The sequence below is a fragment of the Neolamprologus multifasciatus genome, chromosome 4 (genome assembly GCF_963576455.1).
Source record: "Neolamprologus multifasciatus chromosome 4, fNeoMul1.2, whole genome shotgun sequence".
NCBI classification, from domain to species: domain Eukaryota; kingdom Metazoa; phylum Chordata; class Actinopteri; order Cichliformes; family Cichlidae; genus Neolamprologus; species Neolamprologus multifasciatus.
In genome coordinates, this window is record NC_140442.1 from 12,479,216 (window position 1) to 12,493,981 (window position 14,766).

At 40.9% G+C, this 14,766-nt stretch overlaps 2 protein-coding genes across 2 annotated transcripts; both read right to left on the minus strand.

Annotated features, from left to right (window-relative positions):
- Positions 1–336: 336 nt before the first annotated feature.
- On the minus strand, positions 337–8,175 carry slc25a10a (solute carrier family 25 member 10a). Its single transcript, XM_085155980.1, has 11 exons — positions 5,863–8,175; positions 5,213–5,332; positions 5,006–5,120; positions 4,863–4,911; positions 3,015–3,056; positions 2,868–2,911; positions 2,630–2,700; positions 1,301–1,393; positions 1,143–1,220; positions 908–964; positions 337–795 (listed from the first exon to the last, which is right to left on the minus strand). Exons 1-11 carry the CDS (start codon positions 5,950–5,952, stop codon positions 694–696), a joined length of 861 nt encoding a protein of 286 aa, XP_085012106.1. The 5' UTR covers positions 5,953–8,175; the 3' UTR covers positions 337–693.
- A 138-nt stretch (positions 8,176–8,313) lies between these two features.
- Positions 8,314–14,750, minus strand: mrpl12 (mitochondrial ribosomal protein L12). The gene is made up of 5 exons (XM_085155983.1): positions 14,569–14,750; positions 11,987–12,185; positions 11,821–11,895; positions 11,487–11,624; positions 8,314–10,344 (listed from the first exon to the last, which is right to left on the minus strand). Exons 1-5 carry the CDS (start codon positions 14,625–14,627, stop codon positions 10,228–10,230), a joined length of 588 nt encoding a protein of 195 aa, XP_085012109.1. The 5' UTR covers positions 14,628–14,750; the 3' UTR covers positions 8,314–10,227.
- Positions 14,751–14,766: the final 16 nt, after the last annotated feature.

A 14,766-nucleotide genomic window follows, 5' to 3' on the forward strand; every position in this document is an offset into this window, starting at 1 on the left:
ACAATGTAGAATCACCAATTAACCTAGCATGCCTGTTTTTGCACTGTGGCAGGAAATCAGTGGCAGAATAGGGAAAAACATGAAAACTCTGCACAGGCAGTGGAGAAAGTGCTAACCACTGCACCACTGTCCCGCCCTCACATTCCTTCCATAATATGAAAATAAACAGTCTTGTCTTGAACCAAATCCGTTGACAATCTGCATAATTACAAATACACTTTATATAAATATATTGGCAGGCTGTTTTTCAGTGTAACACTGTCCCCCAGAGGGCACTGGAGGTTTTGTAGCATGAAGATTAATTTGTCAGGTTCAGGATATTCATTCAAGAGACAGTTTTGAATTTAATGGAAATCCATTTATTACTTTATTAGCCTTATATAATCTTAGGTGATATTTATAGTTGCACAGTTCACGACAAGTGAAGTAGCACAGTGGTGAATGTAAATAATTTAAACCATCTCCGTTTTTAAGAAACACTACGTTTCGTCACCACGTTTTTGTCTGGAGCTTTGGATGTTATTACAAAAGTTGTTTTGATTATGTGTTATGGATGGAAAAACGTAGCACGAAGATTTTCTTTCCGTCTCAGACTTTTGAGGGTTCCACTCGACCCCAGCTCAGTTTGTCGAGATCAACCTGTGCAGCATGGAGGAATAGCCGTGGCCGTAGGATAACTTTCTTATGGCACCCTCAGGTAATGACCATCTCACCAAAATGCTGCTTCAGCTGCTCGAGGAATATGAAGGTTAAGACTGTGTGAGGGATGAGGCGGATAGCTGCAGGAACAAGACCCTGGACACAAATCAAAGCACTATTTCAGTGTCTTAATACTCTGTAGGTTACTACAGCACATAATTAGAGAGAGCTGTATAAAACATCGTGTCTGCGTGAATGTGACATCCACCTTGTAGAACGCATTCGGCCCCAGCTTTGCTGTTTCTGTTAAGCAGTGAGACACACTCTGCAACAAGGAGACAAAACACACAAGAGACATGCCAAGCTGTGTCATTTTCCCCATAACCAATGAATAAAACATACGTAACATCAAAATGATGAGGGCGGGAGAACTCAGAGACCTAAATAAGCCAAACTCTCCTGCAAAACCAGATAACAGGAAAAGTCATTTTAAAGACACTCACCACATACTGAACTTCTGAATTCATTAATCTTGTTTTAACAACATCCAGTGGTTGACAGAGGATTGTAGCAGTGCCACCCTGCGCAAGAACAGAGGGCTTATTTCAGAAAATCATGTGATGTTTGTCTTGCTATGCTACGACAGACGTGAGTCACTTACTGCAAACACACTCGCCAGGAAGTGAGTGAAGATGTTGTCAGTCAAGTAACCAGTAGCCAGAACCAACTCTTTGGACTGGTCGTAGCAGGCGAGCTGCAGGAGCAAAACACACATGCGCTGCGTTAGTTGGCTCGCATTTAGGGCTTTCTGTTTTGTTTCTTTATTTTTTTAAAGAAGTGTATAATTTCCAAGAAAATACTTTTAAAAAATATCAGTGAAATAGGCCTAAAACCCAAAATGTAGTTTTGGTTTAAATGCTGCAGGCTAATCTGTGTCCTTCCTGCCACAGAACAAGAGCAAACTACACAGCTATTGTGGATATACAGTTGTGGTCAGACGTTTGTGGGTACTCAACATGGGCATAAATTTCATGGTGATTTAGGGCCTTTAATGATTTCTTTGAAGTTTTCTTTCTCCATGGTGGAATGATTGTGCATAGATCTTTAAAGACGTTAAAAAACAAGAATTGGATGCACAAGTTTTAATTTATTAGGATTTCCTCCAATCCAAAAGTATACACACAGGCTCAAACATCTACACACGCTCACTTAAATCTTAATAAGTGACGCTGAAGGCCCTACAATGTTTTTACTAACTTAACAACACCAAGGCCTGTTAACATCTCGTTTATTAATGATCGGGGTGATTGTGGCTCAAGAGTTGGGAGTTCGCCTTGTAATCGGAAGGTTGCCGGCTCGGACAGTCTCGGTCATTGTGTCCTTGGGCAAGACACTTCACCTGTTGCCTACTGGTGGTGGTCAGAGGGCCCGGAGGCGCCAGTGTCCGGCAGCCTCGCCTCTGTCAGTGCGCCCCAGGGTGGCTGTGGCTACAATGTAGCTTGCCATCACCAGTGTGTGAATGGGTGCATGACTGGATGTGTAAAGCGCTTTGGGGTCCTTAGGGACTAGTAAAGCGCTATACAAATACAGGCCATTTACCATTTAGTGATCATGATTGTCTCCAACTGGTAGTTTCTCTTTGCCAGAGAAAAAGGAATTTCTTTGACAGCACTTATTGGACTGAGCAGTATTCAGAATTTTGGCATTTTGCATGATAATTACATGCAGTATAATTTTTAGGATTATATTGACTGATTTTAAAATTTAAAAAATACCAACATTTAAATGTATAGATTTTTTTAATTGAATTTTATGCGTAGCCTCTAAAATATATTTCCCTACATAACAAGCTAAGAAAAACTGAATAAACACAGTTTAATCAGCTGACTATCTGCATATTTAGCCATTACAGATTTATTTATGGCAATAATTGTTGGGCATAAAAAATTATAACATTATTTTTTGACTTGATTTTTTGTTATGACTTTACCTGTCCAACAGACACCAGTGCACCTCTCGAAGAAGCCATTGAAGCACCAGAAAACAGTTTCCTCAGCCCCTCTAAAAAGCACATTTCACAAGGATGAACATTGTAAAGAAATCTTTAGGCAGTATTTGTTCTCTTGAGTTTAAGGATTGTGGATTTTAAACTTGTGACAGAACATACAAAGGAAATAAAAATAAAGCTTTAATGGTACGTGATCTATAGAAGCTTTTATGGACTTTACCTTTCTTACAGACACGTAAGAGCCCATCAAACACATGAGCATAACTGTAAAAAGGGAAAAAACTATCTTACAATGTGGTTATTTGGAAAGAACTATAATTGTCTGTAATTATGATTCGGGATGTATCCTCATTTTTCGTGCACTTACTTTCTTCTGAACTCTGCTGCCATCTTGACGTCATTCTGCATTCTGTAAAGATGAGAGATTTCAAAGCCGGTTGTCTGTCAGCACGTCCAGCCTTAACACTGATTGTCTTGCTTTTGTACTCTGGGAAAATTGACCATCTAAAATTGGAAGGCTTTTGTGCCACCACAACTTTTTTTCTTGTGTAGTTTGTACTTTTCCCAGCTATCTTTCTTTCACTTCACAACATTTCTACAGGTACCTACTTTGGATGTTATGTTAGAAACCCCTTAACTTGTGTTTAGAAATGTATATACACTCATACACACTTTGTTAGATAGTACCACGTTTGACCCCTTTTGCATTCAGAACTGCCTTCATGGCATTGACAAGATAGCATCGTGTCAGTTGCTGCAGATTTGTCAGCTGCACATCTATGATCTGCATCTCCTGTTCCACCACATCCCAAATGAGCCCTGGAGGCCTTTTTGATACAGTGCGTGCTGGACATGTTCAGCAACAATATTCAGGCTGCCTGTGGCATTTAAATGATGCTCAGCTGGTAATAAGGATCCCAACGTTTGCACCACAAGCAGCAGCATGATGATACCAGGATGAATCAATCTTTTCCTGTTGTTTGTGACAAATTCTGACCCTACTATCCAAATGTCAAAGCGGAAAAAGTCATCAGACCAGACATTTTTCCAACCTTCTGTTGCCCATTTTTTTTCTTTTATTTATTTTCAATTTTCATAACAATCAAAACACAAAATAGCATACACTGGACATGGTTACATCTGTGCAATCAGTAAGGAGAAATACAAAAACAGAAAAGTACCCAAGTACTAAGAACAAAACAAATAAGGGGTTGTGTAAAACTTTCCGTCAGGTTATGTCCTTTGTTTTCTCTGCAACCTCAATCCACTCTTGCTGAAACTTTCCTTGACAGTTATTATTCCTTGCCATCAGTGATTCACAGGAAGCAGTGTCTTTAACCAATCTATGAACTCTGGTTTAGTGTGGCTCCTCCAAAGGCAAATAATAACCTAAGAACCACAGGGTAAAACAGCCCAAGCTCCCAGTTGGCACAAATGAGGCAATTCTGGTAAAGGCCTATGTAGCGACTATCCAATACAATGAATTACTTAAAGATCATCAGTCCCTGAAATATTCCGACCAGCCTATCTGGCAGCAACAACCATACCACCTTCAGAACTTACAGAGTCGCTTCTGTCACCGTTCTTCCTCATTTTGATGTTCTCTTTGAACTTCAGCAGGTCATCTTGATGCCGTCTACATGTCTAAATGCACTGAGTTCCTCTCATGTAATTGGCTGATGAGATATTTGTGATGAGCAGTTGGACAGGTGTACCTAATGAAGTGATCCGTGTTCGTGTATCCTTTGTTACTTTTTGGTATTTTTCTTTTTCTATTACTGTTTGTTTTTTGGTCATCAAGCGCTCGCACAAATATACGGTGGACAGAAACCGCAAAACCCCAAAAGTTATTAACAACATTTTTAAAATGCTCAAGATAATAAAACGGCCACTTAAATGGACCAGAACAAACTAAAAATAAATGTAGGCTTTTATTAGTAATATGTTTCATGATTCTGTTTCAATTTAATCTCCATTTAAATGTATATTAAATATTCATAGAATTATTATAACTATTAAAGCATTTTGACAACAAAATTAATCACTTTTGTCTCACGGCTGGAATGACAGCAAATTTAGACCTTAAACAGCAATGTAGTGGATGCACTGAACTATAAAATACAAACTATGACTTTTATGTGGTGAACCACAAAAATACATTTGATTCTACATGTGAAGTGCAAACAGATACAAAGACATAAACACTGTATCTCACCTTACATTCACCAGGTCAGTTGGGGTCCCAATGAAACCACCTGTAAAACCTGATGAAGGAAAAACAACATCTTTAAATACAATTTTAAGTATAAAACGAAACAACATCTTTAAATAAAATGTAAGCTATTTTGCACCATTTACCTCCAAAGGCACCCAGGAGGACTTTCTGGTGGAAAGGCATAGGACCTTTATTTTTTCTCTTCATCTTATCCCTGACTGTCTCGTAAATGGCAAATCGTGACAAAGAATATGTCATCTGGACGAATGAATAAATAAAAACAGCTATGTCAAAGAGAGGAAAAGTGTACGGCTGATAAAGGTTTTATGGAAATGAGTGTTGTTTTTCACCTGCCGGCAGAGGGAAGCAGTGAGCCCGCTGTAGAGAGCCAGAAAACCCTCTCTTCTCACTACGTTAAGAGTCATCCCAATCATCCTCATCCTCACTTCCTGCTGTGTTTGTAAGTGGACCTGGAAGCAACCATAAGGAAGGAGCACTAAGAGTCAGTGGCACTTTTAGTGAGAATTGGCCTTAGAGATATGTAAAGTTCCTGTCTTTAAAACCGTTAATATCTAGTCTGAAAATATATCTCACGCTCTAATATTACCAGCACCATTCAGTCCGCATCCTAAATTAAAGAAAACCAATGCAATAAGTGGATAATAGCTGCAAGAAATAAAAAACTGTGCCACTAAACATACACTACAAATGTTACTATCATTTAAAGCACCTTAAGGAATCGAAGCAAGCCTAATGATTGCCAATATAAAGGCAATTTGGCTGCATAATAGTCTCATCAGCCTAGTGAAATTCTAAGAAACTGCTAAAATGAATATTGCCACAACACATTATTCCAAATGTTATCATCAGCAGGTAAATAGAAAACCAAAATAGCCAAAATAGACACATCAGTGAGGCCTACCTGGATCTATTTTGTCTCTGCTGAATGGAAGGATTGTGCTCTGGTGTTAATTCAAATTCGATAAGCTCTATAATTTACCTTTATCAAATCCAGTGGATGGGTTACACAGGCTGCTGCACTGGACGAGACCCCACCAAAATACCAACGAGAGACACGGTTCTCCTGCATGCTGTCCGTGAGGCAAACTCCAGAGGGGGAAAAAGCCAAATGGTCAACTTCTCAGAGGCTCAAAGGACAACTTTGCCCGAGGGTGCTTCTTTCATCGTTTTTCCCCTCAGCACTTCTGGTGATGCGTGGCCACAATTCATCTTAAAAGTCAACGGGAGTCATCTCAATGTAAATCTGTATTTTTGTTTCTTTTGAAGCAGTGGACATACAAATATAATGAGTGTGCCTCCGTATTTACTCCATGTTTGTGTGCCAAGAAGAAGAGGGGTGCAGCTGGTTCATGGGAGAAAGTGTACGTGACCAATATAAAAATAGTAAGCGGGCTTGACCGCTGCTGTAGTTTTGAAATTGTGGCCGACACACCGACATGGAGCAAAGGTCTTGAAGTTTAAACAAATATTTGTCAAGGATAGATTTGTCTAATTATAGCATTCAGACTTCAGGTCATACGCACAAAAGGTTACAAGGTTACAACATTTTGAACAATGGGTCAGTGATGCAAAGCAACATTATTATTTTTAAACTTTTCTGAAAATTTCTACAGCTAATGCAACTGTCTGGGTTGTTGAACATGACATGATTTTAAATGAGTGCTATGAATGACCAGCCTGGCACAGCAGCACTTGGGCTGACTCAGAGGGAGGGCACTCATGACAGATGATACAAACAGCAACTGGATACCCACTCCAAGTTGGAGCAAAGGTAAGATGTGAGCAGACACAGGCAGGCATGGGTAATGACAGCTAGCAATAATCAGTACTGAGATTTAGGTTTCTGTCTAATGCTTTAACATGAGTTGTTGTTGCTGGGCCTCTTTCAGGGAGCTGTGTTTGATCAGATTGGGGGTGGTTGCAATTTGGCCTACCGTCTGTGAAATAAATGAGATGGGCAAAACGATAACTGCAAGGTCCAGAATAAAAATGAAGTTGAATGAACAACAGGCTTAACCTTCATGTTGATAGGATTTATTGCAGGACTGCTCCATTATTTTCTGCTGGCTGTAGCTACACCGGTTGAGATTGCAATCAAGTCAGACTGCAGACATTAATCTACTGCACATGAATCCAAATCTTTAAGGTTACACTGAGATTAAATAACAAGAACCAACTAGGAGTTAGGTCTATATGGATGTTATATTGCACTGATGCTGGATGTTTGCAGTTGGTGGACCGTAGGCTGACATCAGTCACTTGAAGTGTAGGAGAGTGATATGCTGCTGCCCTCTGCTTTATGCTAAATTGCTGCATTAAATTGCATACAGCTGGATTTTGTTTTTATCATAAAGTGAGTTAAAATGAAACCTGTGACTGATTTAATGTGGCGACTTCCTTCAGCAGTCCAGGCCAGGCTTGCAATGCTATGACCCAGCCAGAAGCCATCATCACTAACACATCAAAGTATCATTTTCATTCTCCAGGACAATTTTCTACAACTCTCATCACGACTAAAGGGGTTTCCCCCCCTCACTGTAGGAAAACTGGATGACAAGCCATTTCTTTTACATGTTCTTCACAGAGTTTTTAATCACTTATGTTGCGTTGCTCTTTCTCATGTTTCATCTGTACACATCTGTCTTCATTCTTCCTGCTCTCCATCTGTGCTTTGCATTTGTTCTTGTGACAGATGTAAAAACAGACTGTATTCTCTCTAAGATTTAGATGTGACATAAAAACTAAACATGTTAAATTATCAAAGCACTAAAATTTACAGTCAGGTTTAGCCTTAAAAAAAACTAAAAGCAAAACTCCATCATGATTTGGCACACATACCTTCATCAGGGAATGAAACAGTTAATGAAATCACTCGATCCTTCTACTTTCCAGTGGTGTTTCACCATTAACGATTTCCCATTAATGGTATTCCCCCAATGATAAGCTTCCACCCAGGATCAAAGTGGAATATTCCACCAGTGAAAAGATATAAGAGCAATCTTCAACACCTGGACAGATACAGGAGCCCAAAAGGATCAATAAGCCCAGAATATTCACCAATCCAACAGGAGTGAAATACTCCACTGTTTATCCTCAGCACTCTTTGTGCTAAAACACGTCAGTTCCCAGGTCCTGAATCCTTCCTGATGCTTCAGTCACAATTACTGAGACTACTTGATTAAAACAACTAGCCAACATATCTACTGTGAAAAAGCACTATAAAAAATTGTTATATTAACATTATACTGCCATGATAGCAGGTATGAAATTGAGCCCCTTTAACGTTCTCTACATACTTCTTGACATGTATGTCCTTGCAACCTTTAGTGTCCATACTACAAAGCACCTGACTCCTCACCTTCTCCTATAATTATAATTAATCAGATATTGTTTATTTTTATATTCTTCAGGTTTTTCTTGTTACAGTCAGCAGTCTGCAGATGATTTTGTGCAGGGTTAGCAGCTTATGTTCCTTATGTGAACCCCATTGAAGAGACAGATTCTCCAAGAGGAAAAGCAATCCAACACTAGTTTTAAAATAACTGTATAATTTTTCTTTACATGCTGACTTTTTTTTTTTTTAATCTGTTTTTCCAAGTAGTTGCAGACAAAATAAGATTGTCTTCCTACAGCAACTAAATGCATTTAGGCATGTAGACATAAAATGGGCAGAATGAAAAGCAGATTTAAAGGACTTTGAAAGTGACATAGCTCGTAATGACAGCTGGGCTGGACCGAGTACTTAACTGCTGATCTGCTGGGGTTTTCTCATCTCTAAGGTCTCTTCTGACATCTCAGTGTGAGATGTCAGAAGGGAATGAGTGTCTCCTTTCATCTGATAGGACAGCAACAATAACTTGTTACAACCAAGGTATGCAGAAGAGCATCTGTGAACAAATCAGACCTTGATGCACATGGATTTCAGCAGCACCACACTGGTTGCCACTTATGCTAGCTAAGAGCAGGGAACTAAAAGTAGAGTTTGCACAGATTCATGAAAACCATTATTTGTTCCGAAGGCAAAAGGGGTTTAGAGGAAGGTATACCTAATGAAGTGTCCAGTTAGTGTAAATGGCGTAAATTACTTTCTCTCCAAATCATACGTCATCACAGACACTGAAGCTTTTTTCCTCTCTTTTAGGAAAACCTCATTTCTGTTCATTTCAACACTAAGGTTTACTCAGAAACAAAATGACATGTAAGTGCTGTTATCCAGCGTTATTATGACCTCTGGTGGACAACAACAGTAAAGCATAATCTAGTGAAATTCACTGTTCCACTATAAATGTTCAGTCAACACAGCACACATAAAATCTCGATTACATCTCAAGTTTTCCATAAATTCAGCCACACGACCAATAACACATAAGAGCAAAATAATTATTTAAACTTTAATCACATTATTAACATTTCAATGAGATTTATCTGGACTCAGCCCTGCCATTCTCTGAACTACACACAGTATCTGGTGCTCCTCAACATCAGTCATCTGTATCAACCTGGAAACCACAAGATTTAACCTTGTGAGAAGATTAAACACAAAGAATTATAAACTGACTTCAGCCTCTTTCAGACATGCGCTCCTTCCCATTGATCTGACAGCATCTTGGTGTGGTAATGGTTTCGTGTCCATCAGCACCCTGATCACGCCTCTGGAGGTAGGACGCAATAAATTTCAACAGTAGCAACTATGCACGCATCTTTGGCGAGTTACTCAGCTCACAAGAGAATGCAATTAAAAGCAGAAACGTTTACATCGTTTCTAATTTGGAATATGATTCAAGCATTCTTCCTAATACAGAAGAGAGCTTTTTAGAGCATGCATGTGGGGGGGGCAGGGTACAGCTCTCTCTGCAACACCACACAGCACATGCAGCTCTTTGTAACAATGACAGAGAGAGAAGTTCTCTCAGTCTGTCGTAGGAAGGTCAGATAGAAACCAGAGGAACATTAATGTGATCAATGACCGATTGACAATATGCCATTACTGCAATGTTATTCATCCCATGTCTGAAAAAGGCATTACTCTGCATCCAACCAATCTCCTTAGCTTGTTTGTGACACGTGTATCAGACAAGCGAACCACCAAACAGTGCGGCGGCACATCTGCGAAGGCTGCGTGCCAGAGAGTTCAGTCTCAGCTGTGCCGTCCCGACCTGACGTTGTAAGGGGACGGCGTTAATGTCAGAAGGCATTTATTTTCCATTTCTCTTACGATCCACGTCTTTGTCATACAAAAAAAAAAAAAAAAAAAAGGGAGGAAAGAAATAAAAGATAAAAGAAATAAATGAAGTGCACGAGTAGCAAAATGATGGCGAACAGTGGGCATAAGGGCAGACGAGATCTACTCCAACTCCACGGTGCCACCTGCTGCCTCCAGGGCTGCTTTTAATTTCTCTGCCTCTTCTTTGGATACATTGGCCCGGATTTCCTGTGGAAGAGCCTCCACTAGTTTCTTAGCCTATTTCAAATAAAGAGGGCGGAGAAAAAAAAAAACAATTAGTGAAGTTAACAAATTTGTGCTTTGAGAAACTTTAACACTACAGACAAAGCAAATTACACGATACACAATGTTTGCTTGTAGTTACTGCTCACAATAAAAAGAAAGAAATTAGGAACACTTGATCACCACAATACAACAAATTCATATCAATCTGTCAAGTTAGAAACTGTTGGGAATGCATTTCACCCACTTTGGTGCAAATAAAGTGACAACAGGTTCACTGAAAAGCCAACACCACAGACAACCTCTGTGAGCAAAGGACCCACTAAAACAGCAGTCCCCAAACCCCGGGCCTCGGACCGGTACGTGAGTCGTTTGGTACCGGGCCGCGAGAGTTTAGGCTCAGGTGTGAAATGTATGGTTTCCGGGGTTTTTATCGGTTTTCAGCGTTATTTTGTTATCGTTTTTATTGTTAACTCTGTTTTCCTGGGTCTTTTCAAGGGTGTTATGAATAAATCTTCTTTTTTTCGGTACCAGTACTAGTTTTATTTTGTTGTATTTATCCGCGACACATTAAAGGCCGGTCCGTGAAAATATTGTCGGGCATAAACTGGTCCGTGGCGCAAAAAAGGTTGGGGACTGCTGCACTAAAAGACGTCAACCCATGCTACCCTCATGCCCTCTGACAGTTTGGTCAGAGGAATGCACATGACGAGCTTGCTGGAGGTCATGTAGTAGGACTGGCAATTCTTTGCTCAGAGGAGCACACTGATGCCCTTGATATCCTTCTACAGCCCTGTTCAGCCTTTCTTGTGTAACAGCCCACCTGCATCACCTCACCACTCTTGAGAACATGTTGGGAGCAAACCTTCTCATGACAGCACGAATGGATGTGTCATCCTGGATGAGCTGGACTGCACGTACTGTTTTATGCTACCAGCAGTGAGATATTAATTTGCACCAAAGCAGCTGAAACTGCTTCACAAAATAAAATGGACTGATTTTGCAGAATATTATGTAATAATATATGCATATTATTACCTCCAAAGCGTCATCTCATAAACATTTTATATCTCACATTCTAACACCGGCCCGTTAACACTGCTTTTTGCCAAAAGCTACAATGAGCCCGCTTAAATAGCTCCAACAGTGAGACTTACCTGCACCAGATTCAAGCCCTGGATGCAGTTTTTCACTTCCTTTATAAGCTTTACTTTTTCAGCAGCTTTCAATTCTGTCAATTTTACTGTAAAGTGAGTCTTCTCCTTCTTTGCTGGTGCCGCCTCCTCCTCTGCAGCCTAGTTGCAAAAGGAACACAATCGAGGTCATTTAACTGTGCGCACAGAGCCTCGTTGGCCACATCAACTATGAGTGGCTTTAAATTCCTAAGCTAGACATCTGAAAAAGAACAATAATGATGTATGTTGCTACTTAAGCCATTAATGATTTAGAAGGCAGTCTTCAGAACTTCCCTTTAAAAACAATCATCAATACCTGAGCTGCAGGAGCAGCTAATGTCGCCATCGCCCCCATCGGCATCATTCCGACACTCTCGATGTTCAGAGTTTTCTGTGGTAAAGACAAACAAGTTATCACTCAACATTTAACACAAACGGACAGCTCAGACAAAGTGCACTGTGGTTTTAAATTTCCCACAAACCTTGAGGAGTTCGTTGAGATCGGACACCTCTAACAAGGTGAGGCTGGCTATGTCACTGACAAGCTGCTGGATTTTGGGGGAATACTGTTTGGGGGCTCCATCTAGAGGAGGGGTGGCGATGGCATCTGAAGACGAGGCCTGACTGGTTTTCAGAAGTCTGAGAGCACACAAGGCTGGTGTCTGCCGCTGAAGCTGTTGCCTGGGAAAGTGAAAAACCGATTAGCTAAACGGCAGACTGTATCCACATATTCAGTATGGTGTGGATCACACCTGGCATCATCCACTGCCATATTTTGACTTTGTCTACTGCTTCACAAAACAATCCTTCTTACATTTAGAGTGCAGACTGCCTAACTTATGCATAATTAATGGTCTCAATTTGCAAACCACAAAAACAACCCCTCAAGCTTCTCACTGTGTCAAGGCAGTAGCTATTAGTATGAGATGGGTTTGCGTTCTTATTTCACCTGGAGGACACTTTTATGCTTATTGCTTTGCAGTTTAACAGCTCGCAAACAAATTATGGTAATTTGGCAAGCAAAAAACCCTGAAATTCCAGTTTTGCATCAGCAAATAATGCTGTACAAAAACACCACACCACAAAGGATTTGGCAGGATTCTGCAGGTACTGGCTAGCTTTGGTTGGAGAGTCACGCATCCCTGGTAAGACTAGTAAGAAGAGATTTGTTGTATGTTATATGCAAGATGGCACAAGAATGCAGAGCAGTCACTTAGGGCGGGCAGGACTGGTTGACATTACGGCAAGTACCTGTGAGCTCAGAAATCAACCATTATATTCTGGCAGTAAGGACAGATTTCAGGATTATTGTAGGTTTATTACAAGGGGGGGAGGGGCAGGAAGCTAAGTCCTGTTAGTAAAACTGACAGCATGCTGGTTCTTCATGCCTTCTCAAACATCTCAAACTTGAAATTTCACAATGACAGACGTGGACAGCTCAGCTGAGCAGTTGCTCTTCATTGATTGCATGGAGACCAGTTGGATGAGGGACGTACAGACGATGCACTTATAGTGTCTGATGGTTACAACAAATTGTCAGGCATGTGGACAACCCACCCCCAAAGCTTTCCATTCTACTTGTGAATACAAAATTTAAGTCCCTTTACCCCCAAACAAACCCCTGGGTACTTGCAGGCAAAAATAATAAATAAATACAAAAAATTAAATAAAATAGTTGTGCAAAGGGCAGTCAGCCTCCATGTAACCAGGGCGACACTGGAGGAAACTACAGCTTTGGCTGAGAGGTCCTGATAAGGATGAAGAGAGAGAAGCGCTCTAGGACAAGCCACGGTGGCTTACATCATAAAATCTCCAGCTGACAGTCTGGACATGTCTGTTTTAAGACACAACTGCCTCTTTTACACACATGGCATTGAAAGTCTCAAGATTCCTGAAAAACCCCAGTGGTGGCTCTATAGTCAGTTTTAACAGTACCACAATACCACTGCAAATACCACGGCGTTGGTAAAAAAGGCCCAGCAGCGTCTCCATTTTTTGAGAGTGCTCAGGAGGAACAACCTGGAGGAGAGGCTGCTGGTGACATTCTATAGAGCCACCATAGAGAGCATCCTAACGTACGGCATAACAACGTGGTATGCAGTTGCAGACAGGAAAGGGCTGCAGAGGGTCATCAACACAGCCCAGAAGAACACTGGCTGCCCTCTGCCCAGCCTGGAGGCCATTGCGAACTCCCGATACCTCAGCAGAGCTGGCAATATCATTAAGGACTACTCTCACCCCAGTAATCAACTGTTTGAACCATTACCGTCAGGCCGACGGTACAGGTCACATAAAACCAGGACAAACAGATTCAGGGATAGCTTCTTTCCCAGAGCTATCACCATAGTAAATAAGCACAAAACAATTAAACCTGCTTAACTATACTTGCCATTGTCACTATACTATGCTGCTATTCATACTATCATTATATTATGCTGCTATCCTGTATATATTGTACTTATTTATTGTCTGAGTACTACAGTTTGTTTTATTGTACCTTTTATATTTTACATTTATATTTATTTTGCATTTTGCACCAAGGGAGTGGCACTCCAATTTCGTTGTACTTTGTACAATGACAATAAAGGCTATTCTATAAAGGCTATTCTAACAGGGTAATGTAGCCTATCAAGCTATAAAAAAAATGTTTTAAAAAATCATCCAGGGTAATTTTACTGCTGTCAAATACCAGAAAAGTCCCATTTGACCAGTGTAGGTAAGAAGAAGAAAAAAATCTAAGCCATGCTTCTCTTAGATTTTTTTTTAGACGAAGCCATAAAGGTATACTGCGTTTTGTGTCATTAGCCGGACAGCAGGGCTCACTTGGTCACGTTGTTCAAGTTGAAGCCTGCGAAGGAACCCTTAACGCCGGCTAACCTACTTAGCACACAGCCGCAAACCACTAAACTCATTTCTGTGCTCACACAACGCGCATCGTCTGTCTTTAGACGAATTAAAAAGACAACATCGTGTTCTCCATCCAAATTAAGCGGCAGCAGTGGCCGGCTCTCTGCCCTTGAAGCCGCAGACACTCGGATACAGGTGTACTCCGCCTGTTACGTACCGATGCGTGCTGGCTGCGGCTCGCAGCGCGGTGCGGAGGCAGCGGCTGGTGCAGAACATGCCGACGGTAAATGGAGCCGGTGGGCCTCTATCTGAGAAAACAGACAAATGTATCACACACACGTCTCCTTCCACCGGATCCTTTGCCTCAAAAGCACATGGCGTCCCCTCTACTCATGACCTACCCACAATGCATTGC